At 41.8% G+C, this 26,471-nt stretch overlaps 1 protein-coding gene across 9 annotated transcripts in view; it reads right to left on the bottom strand.

Annotated features, from left to right (window-relative positions):
- Window positions 1-26,471, bottom strand: part of LOC123797886 (uncharacterized) — a 297,452-nt gene that overhangs the window by 60,531 nt on the left and 210,450 nt on the right. For 2 of the 9 annotated variants that reach the window (XR_015725794.1, XR_015725795.1), the window contains exon 8: window positions 23,680-23,857. The exons of 6 other annotated variants lie outside the window; for them this stretch is intronic. Coding sequence is in view for 1 of the 3 variants with exons in the window: in XM_087864738.1 (XP_087720864.1) it covers window positions 23,775-23,857 (83 nt within the window). In the remaining 2 variants the exon portion in view is untranslated. Of the gene's footprint in view, window positions 1-706; window positions 23,858-26,471 lie in introns of those variants that run through there. One more of the 9 variants, XM_087864738.1, reaches the window with a different exon arrangement.

The following is a 26,471-nucleotide window of genomic DNA, read 5'->3' as shown; positions in this document are numbered from 1 at the left end:
ATAGGACAATTCAACACGAAAAATACATAGAGATAAAAATGAGAAACGAAAGAAAGTCCTTCCTAACTAGGATAGTTAGTGAACAACTATTGACATTTTAAAAACAGAATGCAGTTAAACCAGACTATGATATTTTATCTTACAGTTTTAATTGTTTTCAATTGTTAATGGTCATATATTAATCAGAGAAGTCCAGAATCCACGGATAAGTGACAGGAGAAAATCAGATTGCAAAGAGATAATAGTGCCATCACTCTTTCACTCAACTGGGAACATTTAAGAAAACTGAGAAATAGCAGAGCAACAGTGTTCATGGCCTTGGATGCCCCTCCTGTCTTCTGGGCAAGGGCCATAGAGGAGCGGTGGGAGACCAGATGTCTGGCCCTGGAAGGGGCTGAGAGAAAGGGTACTGACTGATTCGGCAGGACTCCTTCCATCCGTGACTCTGCAGGTCCTAATGTCCCTAGAGTACAGGCACCATAGTGGCTTGAGAGCGAGACCCAGCCTTGTAAAAGCTTGATCCATTACAAGCCCAGGCTTGCCACTGCATTGGATTCAGCCCAGTTCTTCTATGAGATTAGATTCATCCTACTGTTCTCCCACCAAATGCATACCTTCTCTAGGCTTCTTCCCTCCACGGACATGGACTTCCTCTCCTCTGACACAAATCCGAATTATCCATAATCACACTGAGCATTTTCTTTGCATTTATTTATTTATTTATTTATTTATTTATTTATTTGTTTTTAAAGATTTATTTATTTTAGAAAGAGAGAGAGAGACAGCACAAGCGAGAAAGGCAGAGGCAGAGAGAGAGAATCTCAAGCAGACTCTGTGCTGAGCACAAAGCCCAAGGTGGGCTCGGTTCCAGTACCCTGAAATCATGACCTGAGCCAAAACCAAGAGTCAGATGCTTAACCAACTGCGCCACCCAGGCGCCCCTCTTTGCTTTTAAATTTAAAAAGAATATCTTTTTATTCAAATTACGGTTCCCTAAAAGGCAGATTGTGGTAGATCAAACAATTTTATGTACATGATGTTTCTCTGAATTAATTCCCCAGGTCATCCTCTTCTTTCTACCATTCACAGAGCTTTCAAGAGGTGAAGAAATGTGTCACTAGTTCTTTTCCCATGACCTCAGACTACCTCCTCTCTTCCTTAGCAGATTGCAGCAGGAGCAGATACCCTCCCTGCCCCTCCACTAGCAATTATTAGACTGAGGAAAATTCCATTTATTTCTTTGTTTAGGTAGGTATTAGGAAATTCCTAATACCAGCATCAACTATGTAATGGTTTTCGGAATTTATTCATTCATGAAACACTTACTGAGTGCCTGCTATGTACCGGCACTGCCCTCAGAACCAGAAATATAAACACACAGGAGAAATTCTGCTACCTTCAGTCAGCTTTCCATTTGTACTAGAAGGACAGAGATGCATAAGCAGTGAGAGGGCTGGTTACTAAGATAGAAGGATACCCAGTACAGTGAGTGTGGCAAAGAAGAGGGATGGCCGATTCTACCTTGGAAGAGGTGGGTGAGGGAAGGCTTATGCAAGAAGGCAGTTGTTTTAGTCACCTGGTGGCGAGGAAGAGAGTCCACCCTCAGCTTAATGGGATGTCCAAACACCACCCTGGACAGGCTAAACGGACAACAGTTTATTAGTCACAAGGCCTCACCTCCTGGGGAGGAGGCTGCATCACATGCGAGATCACACCAGTCTTGCACTCTGGAGCAGGATGAACGAGGCTGTGGGAGGCAGGCTTTGTGGCGCCAAGAAGGTGGGGAGCCCCTGGTTCCCACAGGAGGCTGCGATTGGCTTGTGTGAATAACTCTGTGGCTGGCAGGGAACTGAAGCCCACTACTCAAGGATAAGCAGGAGCTGCACTTGGTCCCCCTGACAAGGAGGGTTGTTTGGCTCGGGGCCTTCTCTGCAGGAGGAGTGAGGAGGGGAACTTGAGGTAAGGCCATTGGAGGCCATGCTAACCTCACCAAACATTAAGACAGCACATCGTACTGGGCCTTAATTCTAAGCATGACACCACAGGGATACCTGAGGTAAGTCTTGAAAAATAAGTAAGTGGGCTTTCACTAGGTGGCTGGGGGTGGGGGGTCACATTGGCATTCCAGACAGAAGAACACGTGAGAGCAAAGGCCCAAAGGCATAAAACAGCCTGGAAAATAAGTTAAATATTTGGGGGGGGGGAATGAACAATTTCTTTCTACAGATTTGTAGAAAAGAAACCACAAGCTGTCTTTAAAGTTTAAAATATTTAAACATTAGAGCTAATGAAAGAAGAGAAGACATGTTAATTGAGAGCAGTATGATCCAATGGAAATACGGTGTGAGCCAGAAATGTGAGCCCCCTAGGTAATTTGAAGTTTTCTAGTAGCCACATTTTTTTAAAGTAAAAAGAAATAGGTGAGATTAATTTTAATGACATAGCTTATTTAACCCAATATATCCAAAACATTATCATTTCAACATGGAACAATGTAAGAAATATTAGTAAGATGCTTACGTTCTGTTTTTTATACTAAGTCTCTGAAACCCACTATGTATTCTTACAGTTACAGCGTACCTCACTTTGGACTAGCCATACAGGTCCAGAGTGCTCAATACCCATAGGTAGCTGATGGCTGCCATACTGGACAGCACAGAGTTAGAACACTTTGAATTAGCTTGAGTTTGGAACAAAATGTGATACGGTTTTCGCATCTGTAAATCAGCCGTTAAATTAGCACACTCACACAACTGAGTGTCAATTTTTAGATGAGGGATGGAAAATGCCTGGCATGCGTATTGTTACTGCCACAAACTCCTTACTGTAATGATTACCGATCTTACTTCTAGATCCCAACACACTTTCCCGCTAAGTCTACAGGCAGCCACTCTCGGAGAATGGAATTGGCATAGAAGAGGAGTCCACACGCTGTCCCAGATACCTGGGCACCACTTAAAGTCTACAGCGGATAAGCAAATCTTAAGTCTCCATTCCAGACTAAATTTAAACACTGGACTTTAGGATACTCGTGATATAATGCAATAAGAGCCATTGACAGTGGGTTTAAAAAGATAAAAAAAAAAAAAACTCTTCCATTAATATCATTTATGAGACCCTGCAGATGACGATCGTAACTTGGCCATTTCACCAAATGACTAGACATTTTATGCCTGAAGTTAAATTGCACAATCTAAAAAGACTGTATTTGTTTTGGACTTCTGCAGAGAACACTCTGAAGGGTTTCCACCCGTATTTACACTGAGTTCTTCAGAAAGCAAATGCAACTGTAATAAATAGTGTAGCAGGTCCCGTAGAGACCACAGTCCAATGACTCGCACACGCATACTGTCACTCCACTTACAAAATATGTACTTGGTAGGCCTGTGTTACACAGAAAATAACATCCCACCTAATTCACCATAGCATTGCCAAGTTTACATTTTTTGGTTCAGAGATCTGTTTTATTTCAATGATTTATTTTTAAATATCCCCATGGTTTTTGTTTTGTTTTGTTTTCTTTAATTTTTCCCGTATTAATATTTTCTCTTCTGGCTGAACCTAGATTTTTCTGTCATCTTAAAAATGCAGTCGCCTAAAAATTCACATTTCATGCCTTGTGTTTGCTGTATGACATGGGAAGTAATTTCTTTTTTTTGATGTAGACTGATAGGAAGAAACCTAGGAAAGGAGATGCAAAAATTCAGAGACCTTGTTTTCACATTGTTCTTGGTGGTTTCAAAATGGAAAAAAAAAAAAAAAAGACATGTTCTTACACATGTGGACTGTGACCTCACTAGGTAAATACTATGCCCAAAATGTATAGAATTCAAAGCGTGGGAAGCAGAAGGAGGCCACGGTGTAATTTAGCAAAGTCAGGATGTGCACTGATCAATAAAGGCACAGTTTACAGGATTGTTAAAATATTTGTGAGGCAATTTTAGAAAGCTCTCCTAGAGGTCAAGTAATAAAATACTCCATAGAACACCTTATGGACCAAACTAACACCATTCTCCATTAGTATGCATTTGGACTGCTTTCTTTCTGATCATATAAAAGGCCCCCTGCTTGACTAATTTTTTTTCCACGAAACGTGTGCATTTCAATGTGAAAATTTCCCCGACCCATCATATAAAATGTTGTCTTTGACATACATTAGGCAAATAGAAAAAAAAAATTAAAAAGTAATGAGGAGGGGGCCAAACTGCTTTGAGAAGTTTCCACATATGTGCTAATTAGTGATTCCATCTGAAAATATTCCCAGAAAGCTGGATGAGTAAAGCAGACGGGGATAAATAATGCAAAGACCCTGCGGCATTGTCACAAACACCGTAATCAGGGCTGTTCGTGAGCCCAGAGAAGGTCTCCAAGTGCTCTGCCTAAGCATGAAACACCAACGAAGTAAATCTGTGCTAACCACCTCAGGCTTATCCCACGTACACGTGCACGCGCGCGCGCGCACACACACACACACACACACACACACACACACACACACTTTTCTCTTTCAACCTCTTGGTACAGCTCTTCCAGGGCTGATATCCCACTCACCCCCACTTTCAGGTCTGTTTCTACATAAAGCAAAACCGAATCTCTTACACCTAGTCTGTAGTGCTGTTGAAATGCGCAGTCTTCATTCCAACACTGGTCCAGTTGCATAAGCACATGGAGATGATTAGCTGTGAAATAAGGCATTAGTCCACAGCACCAAACACCAAATGAAATGCTCTCCGATTACAGGGACCGCAACCTCTGGAAGTCCCTTTTGTGAAATGACAAGCCTGCTGGTTTTGTCTTCGGATACAATGCCCAACTGTGTTTTTTAAGTACAATTGAGTTTCATCAACCAGACCAAAAATACTGCTGGTTGAAATGCATTCTGTAAAGTCAGTGGAAAAATAACACTAGTAGCTCCATAAATGAGGGGTAAATAGCACTATTATGGTAATTTCTGGTTTTAATGCTTTCAGCTAACACAGGAAGACTATGATTTGGAAGTTGCAGTGGAGATATTAGGAGAAACACCTAGATACTTCACTGGAAGTGCTGCAGGAATGACAGCATCAACTGTGCAATTTCATGCCACCCCCACCCTGTCAGCCAAAAAGGGGGGGGCATTTAATAGCCTTATAAGTGTGTGTGTCTGACGTGTGCCTGTGTGTGTTATTAGAGGCATTTCTAAGGTTCCCTCATTTGAGACATTAAGATTGCCAAAGACTAAGTCAAAACCGGTCCTCCTCCCAGCGCTGCCCTTCCCCACCTACTGACCTGAGCACCCGTGGTCCTAACTGCCCAGGCAAAGGGGAAGTTGGACCACTCCCCAACTGACCCACCAGTGTCCATATTCCCAGGAGAACAGCAGGTTTGTGCTTTGCAAGACCAGAGTGACCTCCCACTCTGTATCAGTGACCCATTTACCGGACGGATTTTACTGCTTTCTCAAACTTATTGGGCATGAAAACAAAGTCTGCCCTATAGGAGTAAACACAGGGTCTGGAAACAGTTTGAAGCCTGCCTGCTAATGAAAGGCCCTCAGTCTCTTCTTTCTTTAAAATCAAGGCTTCCTACAAAAAGAATAAACTGCCCTCCATGACAGGGAGTCAAGTAACCAGGTATTTACATTTAGACAAGATACAGTCTCATCTGGCAGCCTGGAAGAACGCACAGCTGTCAAGAATCAAATAAAGGCTTTCAAAAATCTTTCTCAAGAGCCAAGGATGCCATTTGAAGAGCAAAGTAGTGAGCAATTTCCCACTAACATCACAGGAATTTTTAAAATTCTGTTTGAAAGACACAACCTGCCCATATCCATCAAAAAAGTGTATGGTTCAAGCCTTAAAAAATATATTATTATAAATTTTAACATACTAGATTTCTTATTCCTGCATCATAAGTTTTTTCTTTAAATGGAATAAAAGATCTAGTGTGCTGATTTTTCACTATAAAAGGAATTTTTAACGTTTAGGGAAAAGGGAGGTTTTTTTTTTTTTGTCTATCTCAATATGTGTTCTTTTTACAAGTTTGATGAGAATGTCAGAATTAGTTGCTATCCTATGTCTAAATTTTGTTACAATAGAAATTTATCCCTACCATACGCGAGGGTTCACTCATTTCTATTAACTTTAACGCACAAGGGGGCTCAGTAGCTTTATACCGCAGAATCTGGGTGTTCCTGAAAATGTCTGGAAGATTATGGGACAGGGTGTATGGAATCAAGAGCTTTCTTGAATGACACTGTGAGTTGGAAAAGGGTAAGTAACAATTCAGAGCTCAGCGAGACAACCCTCATTCAGATCAGCCTCTGCCTCAGCCTTTTTGGCCTCCTGCCTGGGCTCTGAGAAAAGGAATCTTCAATAAAACAAAGTAAAATTAATAAATCAGTAGGTGATAAATGCATACATAAACACATACATAGATGCAATGTTCAATCATTCAGCAAGTATTTGTGGAATTCCTGGCACTGAGAATACAGCAGTTACATTAACGAAGGACACAAATCCCTGCCCACCCTGAGCTTGTAGTCTGGTGGGAGTGGGGAGTAGTGGGGAGTAGTGGGGAGAGACTATATGTAAGCAACACGTGTAATATATTTATAAGGTAATTAGTTCTAAAGAAAAAAAATCAATCAGGGAAGGGAATATGAGACTAAAGAGGTACGTTGAAATTTTAGATAAGTTAGTCTACCTGAAAAGATGACACTTAAGTAAAACACTGAGGGAAATGAGAGATACCTGAGGGAAGAGCTTTCCAGGCATAAGGAACAGCAAGTGCAAAGGCCCTGAGTCAGCCCCATGTCTGGTATGTACGGGGAGCAGGAGCGTGAACAGATGCGGTATAGTAGAAGGTGGGGCCAGAGAGAAATGGTGAGGGCAGGCCAATCAGGTAGGACCCGATAGGCCAACGTGACCTATTTTTACTTGATGGAAATCCACCGAAGTGTTTGAGCAGAGTGACATGCGCTCAGTAATGACATGATCTCAGGAATGACAGGACAGGGATAGAGCAGAGAGGCTTACAAATGGAAGAGGAGACATTTAAGCTGAGACTTTAAGGAAGAATAAGAATTAGCTAGGGTCAAGTGAGTTTGGGGGAGATGGGACAGAAAATATTTTTAGAGCCAAAGAACAATATGTGAGAAGATTCAGTGGGATTGGTGCTCATGTTCTCTGAATCATTGACAAATGACGGTAGTAAGAGCCGTAACTTCTGCACGTTCAAAATCAGACATCAGGTTTTTTTCCATGGAAGAGTTTCATGACATCAGGCCTTAGGCATTAGCTTTTGTGAGGACAGCACCAACAGTAGTGCTCCGATGTGTGTCCTTAGCGTACCTGTGGCCTGAGTATCAGCAGTGATGGAAGACATGGCTACAGGATTCAAAGTAGAAGAGAAAAAGAATGGCAGGCGTCACATGGTAGGCAGCAAAGACCCACCTGAACAATTTACAATTACACGTTCCTGACCCAAGGCTTTTGCACTGGCTGTTTTTTCTGCCTGGCAAGACTTTCCCTCTGATATCTCTCATTGCCTTCAGTGTTTTACTTAAGTGTCATCTTCCACAGTAGGATGACTTCAATTACTGAAACTTAGGCAATTGAAATGGAAGTTTTCCAAGAAAACAAGGCTAAAGATGAAAAATAAATGGACAGTACTCGTATATTTTTTCAACGTTTGAACCTATTACTTCCTTTTGTCCACATATGTGCACTTTAAGTGAGGGAGGGCAAGTAAGAAAGTAGGTTACAGAGAGTTAATGAATTATAGAACATCACAGAGAATTAATGGCCGACGAAGGAATGCTAACCAGGACCCTTGGGAACCAGTTCTAGTTCTTTTTGAACCACGCCTTGATGTAAATAAAGACAAGTGGTGGGGGTGTGGGGGAAGAGCAATGAACTGAACCTGTTTGGAGAAAGGATAGTTTGCATCTCCCAGAATAGTGACACAAAAGATCCGGGGATGGCCAGACACTCTGGTGATAAGCTCATTTTCATGCAGTGCAGAATAAACTTGAGCATATTTTCCAAGATGCTGAACCACCTGCTTGTAGGAAAATGAATTAGTATGAACTTCCAGCTGGGGAGAGGAATTTATGATTTTAAAAGTCTTAAAATCAGAATCAGGCATGAAAATCTTCAAATTCTGATTACCAGATAGCTGTTCTTTGGGCCACAGGTTGGGCTGTAAGTAACCAAAACCCTTAAGCCAAGTGCTTTAGTAATGAGGAAATGACTGACTCACGTAATTCGATGTGAACAAGTTGACCAGGTGGCTGCCTTGACTTAGTCCAACGGCTCCACTAGTATTCCCTGTGACCTCCCGTGTTTGAGCTCACCCATCAGACAAAGAGTGAGGAGACGGGTACAACATAAATGTCCAAAAGGAGAGGATTGATTAAAGTATGTTGGAATATCATACATGTATTAAAATATGTTAGCGTACTCTAAAGACTTGAAAATATGATCGTAATAAAGCATTAAATCAAAAATGTGTACTTCAAAGAAATATGTTCAACATGATTCCATTTTTGTTGGGGAAAATATGCTGCGTATTTAGAGAAAGAACTAGACAGATATATACTGAAATATTAACAGTTATAAACTATATCTGAATAATGAGTAAAAGAAACGTTTTTATATTGGTATTTTCTAAATTTTCTACAGTAAGCACATATTGTGAGAAAAAAAGAAGTCGTTATTTGAATGTCATGTAATGATATTTGGGAGTATGACACTTAAATTTGCACATATATTTTCTTTTTCCTTTTTTGGTCTGGTAGTTCCTGACATTGATGCTCTGGCCGTCAGAAGTCAACATGATGTGGCTCAAGTCAACTTACCAACCATATTGGAAACTGTCTTGCTGGGCTGCTAGTGAAATTGTCACAGCCACCTAACCAGATTATATGAAAACAAGATTCTCAGAGAGCCTCAAGTCAGGGTTATTCTGAAAACAAACTAAGTTATATTTACGGACAATCTAAGCAGTTCACCTCCATAGGAGAGAAGATATTCTTTCAAAGCTACTCATGAATTTACATTTAATGACAATAACCATCCTTTATTAAAACTCACAATGCGACTGGCAATGGTAAGAGCCGTAATAAATATCCCTGGATTAGGTATTAGTAACCCCATTTTACTGACGAAGAGTCAGAGGCTTAGGAGGTTATGGAATATGACACAATTCATGCGAATGGTAGAACCAGTCTTTGAGTTCAGGCCTACTTCCTGCAAATCTCTGAGGCTCTCCCTAGGACTTCACGTTGTTTCCAGTCAAGCTATTTGGAGCACCTTCACTTGCAAACCTCACTCATCTTAGGAAACAGTTTTTCATCACACACAAGACTCCAACATTTGTGGATAAATTTGGGGGAAAAAAGATGTAGATAATTTTATTCATAAAACAATTGTACGTGCTCAAATTTAAATAGCATGCATACAAATTGTTCCCCAAAACATGTTCAACAGATGTCCCCCCAAATGAATTAGTACTCAGGAACACATTTGGAATATAGGCTCTATCCTGCAGCAGAATGCACTATTTCCACATCAACAATATATGAAATAACCCACTGTAGAGAATTAGTTCCCAGAGCTAAATCACAGCGATAGGAGTAGGCCTTCCGATGAATTCTACCCCACAGATACTAACAGCAAGGGAAGAGTTCATGAGTCCACTGGAGTCGAAGTTCTAAGCCAAAGAACGAGCAGTGGCCTTAAAATATAAAGAAATAATGAAAATAAAAGAAATACATTCAATTGGTCTGATTTCCCTCTTTTCTGTGTGGTATCAAGAAATTTCTGGCAGTTTACTCTTCAATACAGGTTGCCCTGTGGTAGCGTTATACTTTATAACATTCATGAGAGACAAGGAGAAAAAAACAGTTCAAATACTCTTCACGCTCATTCATTATTTGGATATAAAAGATGGCTTCTAACAAAGTGAAATATCTTCTATATTAATTTTTTCTCTGGGAAAAAAGCCAATGTACACAGATACGTAAAAATTCATATAATGAAAAACGTATTCGTTGAGTACTTCCTTACCTAGAAATGTAACCTCCCAAATATTCCTCTACTATGTAGTATCGCGTCGCTGGGATCCGATCGCAATACTGTCACTGTAATACTCAGCAGCCCATTTTCCCAAGTGTTCTCCCATCCGTTTGTTTCTTTGTATAACAATGATTAGCCCATTTAATGATGGAATTAATACATATTCTTAGCACCTCACCTCCATGATTTCACTCTTGGATCTGACCTTTTAAAAAATGTATTTCCAAGTAAGAAACAAAGCAAAGGATTTGCTCTCCTCTTCTAAGCTCACACATGCTGTGGTAATGCTTTCATCTAGTATAAATCAAATTAAACCTGTATGATATCTTACAAACGATTCCCATGTCGCAGTGAGCTCCTTGGTGGCTGCCTTGTCTTGCTAGGTGATACAGAAACAGTCTGTCCTTTAACCCACAAAATGGAAGCCAGCAGAAACACAACTACATATAGAGCAAAAGCTTTCTGCCTGCATAGATGACTAGGGAGATTCGGGACCTCCTACAACAGAAATACCTGCAAGGAACAAGCTTTCGTCTAGGGCTTCGGAGGATGTGGAGCTAACCGCCAGCCCCCCCCCCCCCCCCCCCCCCCGCAGAGGGGAGGCCCAGGATCTCGTATGAACACGACGGGACCATACCCCTAAGGCAAAAACTTAGGTGCCCACGAACAGTAAAACAGACAAAGATGTCAAAAAGGAGGCCTCGCTTTCTTCTTCCCGGTAGAATTTGGAGTCTTAGAAGGAATCTCTGCAACAAGTTCATATCATCTTTCACGCAAGAAAACCTTGTTTGCAGACACCTGGCCTCTCCCCGGCCCCACTGTGTATAAAGACCCTCTTGTCCCCCACAAAATGACACCCCTGATGGCAAGATTCCTCTTTGCTCCCCGGAGTGACTCTTGCCCCTGCATGACTCGGCATCTGCCCGTCTCTGCTATCGTCTTTCAGGACTGTTACGCGTTACCTCCTTTCTGAGTCATGCCCAGCTCCATTCGCTGCTCAGAAAATTCAATCTCTCCCTTTTCTTCTGCCTTCGCTCTGTATGTTCTCTATACAGTACATGACCGGGCCTATGATAATATTGCATTTATTTACATATGTGACTGTCTCTATTGAACTAGAATCTCCTTGAGAACAATAATCAGGTTTAAATCATTGTCGATCTCTATTACACAACATGGTGATTCTGGCACTTAGGATACAATATTTGCCCAATAGATGTTTGACAAATAAATGAATAAGTGAATGATAGATAAGTGATTATTTTAACACTGAAGGAGAGTCATGCCTCCCCCAGGTTCAGTAGCCCAGTGGTTTCCAGTAAACATAGCCTCTTCCTCCACGCCCTCTCCACCCTGAGGATAGTCTTGGCAACTCAGTGAATGACACCAATTCGAAGAGGGCAAGGGACAAAGGAGAGGGGGCCCAAGAACCCCACTGCACAATCTCTCAGACAGCCATCTCCCAGTCCAGAGGACGTTGTCCACTCGGAGCTCTGCTCCCTGGGGTCCGGAATGTATGTCCTACTGCTCAGAATGCTATCATCGGCTCCGTTCTCCAGCACCCTATGGAGCCTCCACATTTCCCTAACACTGAGTCCAACTCAGTACCTCCTTCCCCAGTCTGCCAGCGTTGGTCTCTTTCCTGACTTTGTCTCAAGCCCAACCAGGCCCCTTGCGAGTCCCATGCTTCAGAGATCCTCATTCCCGGGTAGATTCAGAGCCACGAACACTAAAGACATTTATAAAGTTCTTTCACTTTTTCCGTAAAATTTGAAACATCATTTAGCTGTTCTAGCACCTGTAACTATCTATTCTTCCTTGTACACTAACAGTCAATAAATAAAACAAAGCCTATGTCCTTAAAACCATCTATACCCAAAACTTCTAACGGAACAAAGCTAATTCATATATATGCAAAGGACTAAACATGGTTGAAATGAGACTTCGTCTATGGTCTTGCCCTCCCCCATCAAGTGATACCCAAAGGAGAAGCTACCCAATCCTGATGTTTTTACAGAATGACATCCATCACACAGGTAATTACTCATCCATCTTAATGCTTCCTTTTAAGTTTGCCCTTAAGAAGCCTGTGATCTCCCAAGTCAAGGGCCTCAGTAAAATCAATAAAACCTCGTCCTATCAGGCCACCAGCCAGATCATTTTCCACCTTTTAACAAGGCAGTGGTTATTAAATGCCTTGTTTGAAAACCCAAGTGGGGTCATCAGACTTTCATGATGAGAATAATCCATCAATTGTACACGTGCTATCTTTTCAGTGTCTTTGATATGAGTGATACAGTAGGTAATGGCCTACGGTTTTTCAATATCTGAACATGTTCTCCTTTTCACATTGGGGCTGCAGCATAGCAAAGGGAATTGTGCGACTGGAGGAAGCTTGTTAAGAGAGAAAGAAATTTCGCTGAGTTATTTTCAGTCAATGCGGAAGACACGCCGCCGGCTCCAACTTTGAGTCCTAGCTCCAAGCTGTCAGTGACTTCTTCAGACCTTAACCCAGCTATTCCATGACCAGAGATTCTGAATTCGGCAATTTACAGTCAGACATATCTTATCATAATGACTCATGCCATACTCTTCGTTAGTTGCCCTCTTGCCTTGAATTTGTAGGAGCGATGAGAAATCTAGGACCATAGAAATTTAGAAGTGTCAATTGATGTTGGACTCCTCTTAAATACCAGACAATCTTTTTTTTTTTTTAAAGATTTTATTTATTTATTTGAAAGAGATAGAGACAGCCAGCGAGAGAGGGAACACAAGCAGGTGGAGTGGGAGAGGAAGAAGCAGGCTCATAGCGGAGGAGCCTGATGTGGGGCTCGATCCCATAACGCCGGGATCACGCCCTGAGCCGAAGGCAGACGCTTAACCGCTGCGCCACCCAGGCGCCCCAATACCAGACAATCTTAAAACAACAAGAAAAAAGCAAATATGCTTTTTGTGAGTGTCTGTGAAAATAGAACTGTCCTTGACTACCTTTCTGGCATCAGAATGCTAAAGACTTGTGTTCTGACATTGTCAGACAGCTGGATGAATGCTAAAAACAATCCATAACCTGACAAACAGAAGCTCCTTCTCTCTTCATTTTGCATCTGTTTGACTGGGTTGGGGAAGCATTTGGGGGTTATGTATTTTCCACTTAAGATAGAAACCTTTTTATTGTTTCACATTAATGCTGAAATTAAAAGGAGACTATTGCAAAACCCTCCCTGCATTGTTCTAAATTTACAGAATTAATCAAGAAATTGAATTCAAATTTCAATCTGTGACAATTTCTAGTAAGGGACGGTTCTCTAGTAAGGGATGTCTCTCTACAGACTGCAAATGACTATTAAGCCAGCACTCCTGGGCCTCATCAAGGCAAAGATAATTGACACGGTGATGGGAATCTGGAAAACCAGCATGGTTCAGAAGCATCTTTGAAATTATTAAAGGAAGATTAAATATATAGTCTTAGTGTTAAATATATCTTTGTACTCTAAATCTTTGAAATTAGGTAAACCTCATATGGTTTATTTAGTTATCTCAATTTACCAGAATATTTAATTGCCCCAAACACTTGATTACTGAATCTAAGAGCAGAACAGACAGTGAGCTGTTCTTGTCTCCCTGTTCCTACGGAAATGAGCCCTGGCACCTGGGCCAAAAGGAACAAGGCCACAGAATCAATGAAGACACAAGTGCACTTTGCATCTCTCACTTATTCCTGTTCTCTGTAGCTTTTATTGGAATTTATTTAGAGAGAAAATGAATTGGGGAAGAAATAAACTGAATCAGCTCAGGCAGCTTACATTCCCTTTGTTATAATGTGAGTAATAATGGAAGGAAACATAATGGTCGGGAGGGTAATATGAATAATCATAAGCCTTTTATTTACGGATTTACATTTACTTTACAAAACGCCCATGTTATCCCATTTATCCCTGAAGCCACCCTCTGGGGCAAGTGACACTGTGGTGGGGAGCACCAGCTCCTTGCAGGTAGATGGAGCTCGGCTGAAATCCCTGCTCTGCTACTAAGTGGCTGTATGCCCTGGACAGGTTATTCAATGGTCTATGCCTCAGTTTCTTCGTCTATAAAATAGGGTTAATAATACATCAACAGGTTGACGCAAGAACAAAGGAGTTAATGATTAGGAAAATTGCTAAGATTCCTGTACTTTACAGTTATGGGCATTTCTTATCTAATCCGCAACTCCCTAAGAGCTACAACTGTTCTTTGTATTTTACCAAAGAGGGAACTGAGGCTTAGCGAAGTTGAATGACTTGCCTGAGGTCACCTCCTAAAGTAAGCCAGTGTTTGGATCATGCCCTTTAAGCCGCTGGCCCAGTACTTGGGATATATGTACCCTCCCCGCTCCATCACTACACCTGTCTTCAGATCCTCTGCGCACACTCTGCTCCCTTCTCCCTTTGCACCTGCTGGTCCCTCCGCCTACAATGTCCTTCCCTCCTCTCTCTGCCTCTCTCACCTCTACAGATTCGTCACATCTCAATTCAGGAAACACTGCCTCAGGAGTGTTTTGCTCCCTCGTTGATCAAATCTTTCCTGATTAGCTCCCCTGGCACAAGTCCCTCTACCGTAGAAGGCTGTCCTACTTGAAGTTTCAGAAGACTGTGCGTGACCACAAGCGTGATGAAGAACTGTCTTCTCCACAAGACCGTGGGTTCTGGAGACAGGCCCCGGGTCAGTGCTGGCTCATCATTGTGCCCTCAGCACCCAGCACCCTCCCTGGCATGAAGGAGGTATGCAAGAAGATTTTGTTTTTAAACTGTGGGTGGGTGAACACACCAAGTGTGTAATACATTCTGGCTCTTATTTCTATCCATCGGCGTCCGGATCAAGAAAGTAAGGCTCGGTCAGGTTATGAAAGCTAACCAAGGTCGCGCTGGTGATGTGTTCTAAATCAGCCTCAAACTACAGTCTTCGGACTCCTTGCAAGGAACTCCCTCAATTCTATAGGCTGAATATTAAATTTAGATATGATAGAACAATGCGTCCCCAAAGATGTCCATGCTGTAAACAGCAGAACCCGTGCGTTTGTTACCTTCTGTGGCAAAACAGACTTTGTGGACGTGAGTCACGATCTTGAGATGGGAAGGTTATCTTGGATTATCTAGAGAGGGGCGATGTGAAATAACCACAAGGATTCCTGTAAGAGGGGGGCGGGAGTATGAGAGTCAGAGAAGGAGGTGTGATGACAGAAGCAGGGCTCAGAGTGATGCCATTGCTGGAACAAGGCCATACTCCAAGGAACCCAGCCATCCTCCAGAAGACAGGAAAGGAGGGGCGCCTGGGTGGCTCAGGCATGGAGTCTGCTTGGGATTCTCTCCCTCCCCCCCACCCCTCCCCACCTGCACTCATGAACGCTCTCTCTCTTAAAAAAAAAAAAAAAAAAAAAAAGGAAGAAGACAGGAAAGGAAATGGATGGATTTAGTCTCCACAAGGAACAAGTCCTGTCAACACCTTCCTTGCTTTTAGCCACATAAGACCTATTTTCAGACTTCTGACTCCCAGAACTTTATGATAATGAACTTATATTGAATCGTTCGGGGCCAGTAATTTGCTCACAGCCCCAGTAGGAAACTAGCGCAGATGTGAACGAGCTCAGGTCCACTGATACGGTTGTGTGCATGGTGATGCAACCATGGAGCACCACTGACGTTAACCGCAAGATCGAGCTCAATGGAGAGATGTAAACAACGCACCATGATACAAGAGCACTTGTTGCACCTGATCTGCGCAGTTAGTTACTCGAACCAGGTATTTCAAACAAAAAATCCATGTTTTAGTCTCTACCACTGAGTAATCTAAATTTAAAGAAAGCAAATTCCATGGAAAAGTAATCTCATCTTCTTTTTGTTTCGAAATGCGCTATATTGGGGAAAGTTCATGACTGAAAGTCAAGGATGTTGATGGAAAGGCCATTCAGCACTTTCCAGCCATGTGACATTAGGCCATGTACTTGCCCTCTCTTTCCGGATCCTAATATAAGGGGAACTGAGAAGCAGATCCTGGAGCTACCTCCCAAATCTACCATTCCATGACCCAGCATGCTACCTCTTAGCCTGAGTGACTTCACCTTTTCAATTAAGAATGCTTGTAAATTTTAATTTGTCCCTCCCACCGTGACCCTCTCCTAGGTTCTTCTTGCATAACACCCCACACTGAAGTCTACAATTCATTCTAAAGGCATGCAGACCACTTGTAGCTCATGACGATCACAAAAGAACAGGGAGTTCAAGCTGCCATAGGTCATCTGTGTACACGCCCAGAATAGTCGCTACACTGTTAAAATAGGTCCCCACTCAGAGTCTGCACCTGAAGCACAGGAAGATTCTGCACAGGTCAAGAACCTCCCCCTTCACAGATTCTCTGCTCTAACTTATAGGAATATTAAAAATAATAAAACAAAGCACCTTGAAGCATGATTTTTAAAAGCTCACAATTTTACCTATGAAATATACACATCCTTTCTCTTAGATTGCTTTTAGTATTCCTCTTCTTAAAGACTCAGACAAGAGACTAAAAGGTATGAGAGAAAGTGATCAGAAGGAAAGGGTGGGGAGGGGGGTTTGCAAATAAATCCTTGGCCTTTTCTCTACTGGAGACGTGTAAAAATAAAAAGATTGAGAACAATCAAAATCAGAGATGCTACTGGCGTCACCACACGCCCGCTGACAGACAATTTTGCTAATATACTCAGTGGAACTTGAAAAATTGAAAAATCTATTCCCAGTATATTGTAATGGCTCAAGCAATGAAAAATTTATATTAGTATTGATAATGACATCCTTGGAACAAGAAAGAAGCAGGGCCTGGAAGAGCACTGTATTTTTAAACATCACACCGGGCATTGCTTCTGGAAAAACACAGTTCCTGTCCTAACTAGTGCTTCGGTGGCTTATCTTCATTAAGTAACGTAGAGGATGAAAAATGTTAGTAAATTAGAGGCCACAAAATAAAATGGCCTTCTTCCCAAAGAAACATTTTTCAACATACTGTATTTCTATATACCAAGAACCAGCATTATTAATGCATGAGGATATTTATAGCCTTCTATACATTACAGAATTGACTCATGGTTGGCTCTGAAATGGAGTATCTAAGAGACCTGCTTCATGGCTTTCTCTAGAACTAGAAGTAACTAGGGAAGCTCTCTCAGGGACATCATCCCGGAGAAGACTCTGATTCGTTGAGAAGCTCCAATCTGCCAAATTTATTCTTGTGTGTTTCAATGGATCAGATGGAGTGGCCTCAGTTATGAGGTTCCCTACACAGTCACTAGATTGTAAGCTTATAGGGAAGGTAGGCCAGCAGTTTCTGAAAAGGAAAAGGCAGATGGAAAACGTGAATCATTGGTGAAGGCCCAAGTTATGCAATTCCTCTAGCAACAGCTCAAGAAATTGGGTTTCTTCACTTTCCTAGGTCCAAATATTTACTGAGTTCATTGGCTATGCTAATATTTATTGAGTGTCTATAATGGATCAATAAAGGCTAAGAATGATTGGCTAGAGTCAGGTTTGGAAAGGGCTTATGAAAGAAGAGAGTAGGTAGTGGTCTGCGATCGAAACCAGCCTTCAAGATGACCCCCAATGACTCATGTCTCCTGGTATTCACACCCAGTCCCTCACACTGAATTAGAATTTCCTGGGTGACCAACAGAATGTGGTGGGAATAACAGTATGTTATTTCTGAGGCTACATCATGAAAGGCATTATTGCTTTAGTCTTGATCTTTCGAATCACACATTGTAAGGGAAGCCAGCCACCATGCTGTAAGGACACTCAACAGCCCTGTGAAGAGATCCACATGGAAAGCAATGGAAGACCCCTGCTAGCAGCCAGCACCAATCTGTCAGACGTGTGAATGAGCCACCTTGAAGTGAATTTTCTAGCCCCAGTCAAGACTTCAGGCAACAACAGTCTCAGCCAACAACTGACCGCAACTTCGTAAGAGACCCTGAGTGAGCGCTGCCTCAACAAGATCCTCCGGAACTCCTGACCCCAGAAACCATGCAAGAAAATAAGTCATTACTGTATTTGGATACGTCCAAGTTTTGGGGTGGGTCTGTAGAATAGCAACAGACAACTAACACTTTCAACTTCAAAGCATGAATTTAAATAGGACCTAAAAGGCATCTAAGATGGTGGTGAGGAGCAGAGTTATTAGAGCTAGATCTGAGTTTGAATCCTAGCTAGATGATTCTGTAAATTACTTCATCTTTCTAGATTTCAGTTTCCTCATCTGAAGAATATGGATAATAATAATAATACGTACCTCTGCAGAGCGAAAGGAACAACCAACAAAATTAAAAGGCAGCCTATGAAATGGGAGAAGACATTTGCAAATGACATATCAGATAAAGGGCTAGCATTGAAAGTATATAAAGAATTTACACAACTCAACAACGAAAAACCAAATAATCCAGAAGACATGAACAGACACTTCTCCAAAGAAGACATCCAGATGGCCAGCAGACACATGAAAAGATGCTCAACATCACTCATCATTTGGGAAATGCAAATCGAAACAATTAGATACCACCTCACACCTGTTAGAATGGCTAAAGTAAAAAACACAAGAAACAACAAGTGTTGGTGAGGATGAGCACTGTTGGTGGGAATGCAAACTGGTTTAGCCACTCTGGAAAACAGTATGGAGGCTCTCAAAAAATTAAAAATGGAAGTACCCTATAATCCAGTAATCACACTACTGGGTATTTCCCCCCAAAATACAAGAACACTAATTCAAAGCTGTTTACTGCAGCATTGTTTACAATAGCCAAATTATGGAAGCAGCCCAAGTGTCTATCAATAGATGAATGGATAAAGAAGTGGTTTATATATACAATGGATTATTCAGTCATAAAAAAAGAATGAAATCTTGCCATTTGCAATGTCATGGACAGAGCTAGAAAGTATAAGGCTAAGTGAAGTCAGTCAGAGAAAGACAAATACCATATAATTTCACACATGTGTGGAATTTAAGAAACAAAACAAGCAAAGGAAAGAGAGAGAGAAACCAAGAAACAGACTCTTACCTACAGAGAACAAACTAATGGTTACCAGAGGGGGTAGGTGGTGTGGGGGAATGGATGAAATAGATGATGGGGAGTTAAGAGTACACTTATCTTGATAAGCACTGAGCAATGTATAGAAATGCTGAATCACTATATTGCACACTTGAAACTAATATAACACTGTATGTTAACTATGCTGGAATTAAAATTAAAAACTTAATTAAAAAAAAGGAAAAACAATACCTACCTATTATTGTGTCTGAGATTACACATCAATGGACTACACGGCCTCTAGGATTTATTCAAACTCTGAAATTCTGGAAGAAAGGATATATATATATATACACACACACACACACACACACACACACACACACACACACACACATAATAAAAGACAGGAGAGATCTGCTTTATTAAGCATTTACTCTGTTTTAGCTATTAGGCCAGATAGATACTTTACACATTTTAGGCTGCCTTTGAGTAAAATTCTACTTTGCATCAATAAGGATCAGATCGTTTAAAGGCTCCCTGTTTTAAGAACTGGTCCAAGATGAAAGCTGTATGATAAAAAGCTACTGAATTGTAATCAAGTTCTATTGTAGCAAATTAATCTTTGTGCGAAAGCTGGAAAGTATTTCATCAACCAGAAACCAAGGAGGAAGCTTTATTACAACCTAGTGGTGAGCTGACCCTTTTATACTCCAGGGATCGGGAAAAGTAATCAATCCATGGGTGTTTACTACCGGAAAAACCGAGGCTTACGGGGGAGAAGCTTAGCCCCGGGGAGGCAATACTGCAAGTGTGTCAACTTCCTGCCAGAGCTCCTGGCCTGGACCCAGTGCTCCCCTGGCCTTCTAGCAATGGAGGCTATATCTGACTTCTAAAAACAAAACAACACACAAAAAAAACTTTAATAAACCCGCCTTTTGTTATTAAGACGTGAAAATTCACGCAGTTACAAGTATTTTTTCTTAGGTGTTCTGATTTGAAATGATATTGCATTTTGTGTTTCTCTTGTTCTCTTCTCCCTGTCTGCTCTGCCCAGTTTCTGGTAATCATGAGAACCTTGGACATTATCATTCCACAGACTCTCTCTCCATTTTTTTTTGCCAATTCCAATTTGTTCTGAGCCCTGCAATAAATGAAATAAATAATAAATGAAAAGGCCAGAGGCAACGGCACCATCACCCTGCGCACCCAGGGGAGAACCCAGAGGTTGTAGGGAGCTCTCTGCAGAGAAGATGGAAAACAATGTCTCAGGGGCCCAATTATTTACTGTAGCTGCTGAAATGAGATGATTTATGTCGGTGACAAGGCTGTCCTGGAAATAGTAACCAACTGGTATAAATTTAGATCTATTATGAAAAAAAAATGATCTTTGGACCAAAAAGAGCCCAACTTAAAAGGAAATTAAATGACTCTGGATTGTACACACACACACACACACACACACACTTTATAGAGAGAGACAGGTATTTGCTACACCTTTAACTGGTGGAGGTTCAAGAAGCTAAGAATATAAACCTTTTGTATCTCAAATTTGTAAGGTCACACAAAATAATTTTGAGTTTGGTCATAGGTGGAGGAGGACGGACTTTTGATCAAGGACAAGCTTTAATTTTCTGGTATGTTATGTTTATACCAAAGCATTTAATTGGCCGTGACGTTGGTAGAGAAACAGGCAAGGGTTAAACTCACTAGATTAAGATCAGGATTTGGTTACTTCAAAACAACACCCTACAAGGTCACATACTGAAATGAAAAATTCAAAATGTCAAATAGCAATGCTGGTTCCATTGGACGAGCATCAAAAGGAAATTCATTAAAGCCCTGGGAGAGTCCAAAATACAAAATTCCCAGGCCTTCGAGAGTCGTCGGGAAAGAGGAGCCAGCGGTTGGTTAAAACTTAGAGGATCAGGTTTGCTGTATTGTCAGGAGAGCTGACAGTGAGGTTTTTTAAAGGTATACAGGATCAGTTAAAGAGAAGTGACTGTATCATGCGAACATATGTATTTTCATTTATGAATATATATGTTCCACTATGTATCATATACATTACAAAACCCATGCGAAAATAAAAACTCAGAAAGCAACAATAAATAAATACAATCATATGTTCTTTTTTAATCTTCCAATATGTCAGCCCTGGTTATAGCAACGTCGCCAAGATTGAGAGAGGAGGATGAAGGTTATGGAAATAGGACAAGATAGGGGTGGGGGACAAGAAGTAGGAGGCATCAGGGACTGCAGACACTTCAGGTTTGCCTGCCCGGTACCTAATGCTCACGAAAATAGTGACTGGACATTGAGAATTATTCGTGTAATTCCCACCCTTCAAAATACTACTTTATTCCTTTCCTTGTGATTGTCAAGGACTGTCTGCACAAGGAGGTATGGTCCTGATTTGCCCCCACTCCCCCACTCTCTGGACTCCACTTTCCTGCTATCCACATGGCAGCCAGGAGGCCAGACATTAATGTGAACAAACAAAGAAATGAAGGCCAATTAACCCTTACTTTGACTGTGGCAGTAAGGGGACTAACGCCAGGAATTTCTCACAGACTGTCTGCTCCTCTGTGGAGGATGGCTGTCAGACTTAAGTCATCTACACAGAATAATTATTTAAACTGTGGCTGTCTGAGCTCTACCCCTCACCCTGGAAATTCTGCTTTGGTTGGTCTGTTGTGGGCCTGGATTCTGCATCTGAAAGTTTCCAGATGATGCTGAGGCAGGAGATGGATGACAGCCATAAGGAAGAGGCCAGACTTCCGGATTCTGATTCCTTAGGCATCAGTGGTTCAATCTCTATTCCCCCACACCCATTCTTTGCAAGACCACAGATCAGAAGATGCTGACCTTAAGGAACTGTCAGAGACCCTCTAGGGAAAGGTCAGACAGGGGGGAATTAAGGAGGTCTCCCTGTCCATCGTGCTGTCCTCTGACAGCACAGGAGCAATTTGCTCTCCTCTGGTGGCCAATCCGTGGCTGCTGAGCTCAGCTGCCCTACTCCAGCCCTGGAAACAGGCATTTCTACAGAAACTGGCACTCAAGATGCACATCGGCTGAGGAGTCCCGGGACAGCCCTGGGATACTGTAAAGAAGGAGGGATAAGGAAGAGCATGAAGGGATGTGTGGAACTGAAAGAACATTCACGATTTTGTGCCTGCAGTGAGGGACAAGAAGGGTGCTATGAGTGGGATTAGCAATCTACATGGGGCAGATGGGGGGCATGAAATGCTACTGTGGAGGTGGATATAATTCAATAAGCAATGGGAGCCCCCGAGGGTGTTTTCAACAGGTAAACGGGTACAATGAGATGAGCTTGGGGAAATGAATCTCAGAGCAATGCGAGGGATGTATTGGAGGCATGGGAATTCGAATGCAAGAAAACCAGACATACTTGCAGGTTCAATAATTCACTATTTTTGACATTGTATTATGGAATTAACTAAGGAATTAATTAGGCCTTTGCCACCAAGCAACCTAGTGATAGGGATAAAAAAGGGGATTCTCGTGTATCTGTGGCTCCTACATAGAGACATATGGGAGGCTACCTATCCACAGATCAATGCATGTACATGGCTCATCAGAGTCTTAAGATCAATCAGCATGTTTAATACAAAAATACCCCCTCCACGAACTTCCAACTCTACCCATACCACACCCATGATGGCCAAGGAGAAAAAACAAATTTAGAGACCTTAATAATTGAATTAAATTTTGCACATAGAGAAATTCTTTTTGGTGTTGCTTTGGCTTTAAAAAACAGAAGTATGAACGTATCTTTTTGTCCAGAAAGAAGAGAAAATGTGGAAAATAAATGCAACATACTGTGTCTTGCCTCCACAAAAACACTCATCGCTATATTTTAAACGTCTGTTTCCCCTTCCTAGATTATATGATTCTCGAAGGTGGGGGCCAATCTCTTCACTGTGTTCGTCCCAATAACTAGAGCAATGCCAAGCTGAAATGCAGGAGATGCTTACGAACTATCCTTGATTAAATAAATCGTTCATTCGGGTACATTAGAATGTCACAGAAATAATTTCAGAATTCACACATGGAAACAGCTTTGCCAAACGAATCTAAGCCTCTGAGGACTAATGACAAGTGACCGGACTCATTCTTTACATGCTGGGTGGCTCTCTTCCAACTACGTTCACAGCCATGACAGCAGAGCTTGCTCCCCTTACGTTCCATGTGTGCCCTGGGCCTGGCACAGGGGCCAGACTTTGAGATGTCCCATACGTGTGTTACATGAATCACAGCCAACGTAACGTAGCTTTTCCGAGAACTGAGGTCTGCTTATTTTCATGACCTATTTTATGCATACTTGATAGTTCGGAGTTACAGTACCAACCTTATTCAGTGTCTGAAAACCTTAATTCACAGATTCTATAAACATTTATTGAATTAATCACAGTGCGTTATGTGATTCTGAGGATGGACGGAGGGGAGTGAAAGAAGGTAACTATAAAAGCAAAAGTGCTGACATCATCTCACGGAGCATGTGCGAGGACAGAATAACCACCATATAACAAACAATCGCAAATCTCAGTAGTCTTGCACAATGTATGATACTACCTCGCTCAGGCAAAATCCATTGCGGATGCTCCTGGTTCACTTTCCGAGGGAGCTAAGCATGCCCGAAGGACCCAAGCTCCTTCTGTCTCCTGATGTCATTGTCTTTCACTTGCGGTCTCCATGGAAGGGCAAGTGGGAGAGTCAAAGATCAAGTGTGGGAGAGTCTTATCGGCCAGTTCTGGAAGTGAGATATCAGCAAGGGTGATGAGAAAACAGAGTTTCATAGTGGACCCAGAAAGAAAATGAAGTGGATTTGGAGCTCACATAGCATTACTTCTGTCATAAGGGTTGGCAATGTTTCTGTTTATCTCATTAGTCGGTAGCTTTTCCCTGTAGTTGTGCCTAAATCAGTCAAACACAAAGTAAAAGGCAAAGTGGTAGAGCAGGAAGATATAATTATTTGATATTATATTGCTTATACTTAATTATATACAATTATTTATTAGCACTATTTTTTTTTTTATCAAATCCCCATCTCAGTTTCAAAAACCTTCTTTCTTATGAATTTTAGCATTAATTCATTCTGGTAGCCACCCAGAATCAGGCTGGCGCTTTTTAAATGGTTATTTTACAAGAGTGATCCACTTTTTCCATTCTAGTAGAGATGACCTTTATAAATTCTAAGACCTAATCATTTTAGTTAATTCAAAACAGGTGGAAAATACCTTATAGGAAGTCATTTGTTATGCACAAGATCAAGCTGAAATGTCATCACCTCTCCGTAGCTCTCTCTCCTTGAGACTTCCTTTCCCAGATATAATTAATTGCCCCTCCTCTGTGTTTTCACAGCATTTTACATATACTCAGTTTGAGAATGAATCGTGCTATAGTATAGTTATTTGCCTACATATTTGTCTTCCCCATCGACATGAACTCCTTGGGGCTCAGGGAGTTTTTATCTTCGGGGCCTAAAAGAATTGTTGGCACACAACAGGCACAGAATAATTGCTCCTGGGCAAATGGGTGATGCTTCCTGCACTGTGAACACCGCGTTTGCAGCCTCCGTCCACCCCACCTTTATAGCACTTAGAAACCCACACTGCAACGTGTTTTATGTGTTTCTATGATTCTCTGACTACTAAGTTGTGTAAATTAGGACAGAAATAATATCTTCGGTGCCAACTGCCGACTATATATTTGTCTATACGTTGAAGTCCCAACTTGTTCCAAAGATGACTTTATATGCTTTGTACCATATGTAGCAGAAGAAGATTAAAAATACGTCACTGAGGAAATAATGACAAAGGATGAATAAGGGTAGGAAAAGTGACGTGAGGAGTCCGAGAGGGACACAAGCACCTGAAATGCCTGCCAAAACCTCCCATGCCGTACTTGCGCGACGTGAGCCATAAACTTGGCTCCGCACTTCTTTTTTTTTTTTTTTTTTAAGATTTTATTTATTTATTTGACAGAGAGAGAGACAGCCAGAGAGAGAGGGAACACAGGCAGGAGGAGTGGGAGAGGAAGAAGCAGGCTCCCAGCGGAGGAGCCCGATGTGGGGCTCGATCCCAGAACCCTGGGATCAGGCCCTGAGCCAAAGGCAGACGCTTAACGACTGAGCCACCCAGGCGCCCCGACTCTGCACATTCTTGCATCAAAACAAAAAGGGCCACAATCTCACTTACAAAACGCAGTGTCTGAAGTGTTTAAGCCAACCACTTTCTTGAGGCAACGGTGCTTTGCTTTGCTCTGCTCTGGTGTTTTAAAGTTTTTGTTTGTTTGTTTTTCAGCTTTCCAATGTTTTGTGTTGGGGGGAGTATTTGGGGGGGTCTTGTTTTGTTGTTTTTGTCAAACCAGGTATTAAAACCGTGAGCTGCATGTTTGCTGGAGGTTTTCCACATAAACCCAGGAAACCCAGGAACTGTTGTCAAAGGGTGAGATGTGAGGCCTCTTCGTCTAAGCTCTAAGACGAGGTTCCAAGGGATTCACAGAGAACAAAGGATATCTACTCAAATTACAGAGCCCTTCAATGCACGCCTTTCCTCCTCGTCCCCTGATGTCACCAGTCCAGAAGTGAGAGCACAGGGGCCCGAGAAGTCCCTCAAGGTAAACCAAATTCAGGTTGAAATTAATCTCTTTTACCTGGTCTAGAATATCTGCCTAATAATGGCATTTAGATACCAACCGTCCACTACAACATAAGCCAATGCTTCTCACACGCTGGTGTCAGGCTAGCTGCATACCAATTACTGGTGGGAACTTTTTTGTTAAATAGAAATTCCAGGAAATTCTAATTCATTAGGTCCTAATTTGAGCTCAGAAATCTATATTATTAAAAATCTCCCATGCGATTCTGATCAAGTCTAAGTTTGTAAAAATCACCAATTTATTCCTCAATTCAAGAATCCAAGTGAAATTCCACCAGATTTATTCCTCGGGTTTCCGTTTCCCTAGTCACAGTCTTGGTAGTTTAGTACATGTGTTCCTCGAGATAGGGGTACAGGACGTATCTTTCCCAACCCTCATTCGGGTAAGTAGGGCCCATCAATCCCGTAGCTGCACTCTTGCATTTATGACGTTGGCATTAATTAACTCATGGACTCTAGTTTACCTAAACAAGCATCATATGTCATCTTAGCGGAAATGTAAAATTTCTGGCAGAGAATATCCAGTGTGCTAACAAATCAATCCAGGAATCAAACAAATGGCTTCCATGACGCAATACCAACAATAACAACTGACATCTAACAAGTACTGACTGTGGTCAGTACGGTTCAGCTGCTGTACTACGTGCTTTATAGGACCTCCCACTTAACACCCACAAGAGCCCTATGAAGTAGATATCATCATTC

Source organism: Ursus americanus, chromosome 9 (assembly GCF_024610735.1).
Source record: "Ursus americanus isolate L20-20 chromosome 9, mUrsAme1.1.p, whole genome shotgun sequence".
NCBI lineage: Eukaryota > Metazoa > Chordata > Mammalia > Carnivora > Ursidae > Ursus > Ursus americanus.
This window is presented reverse-complemented; position numbering and strand designations above follow the sequence as displayed.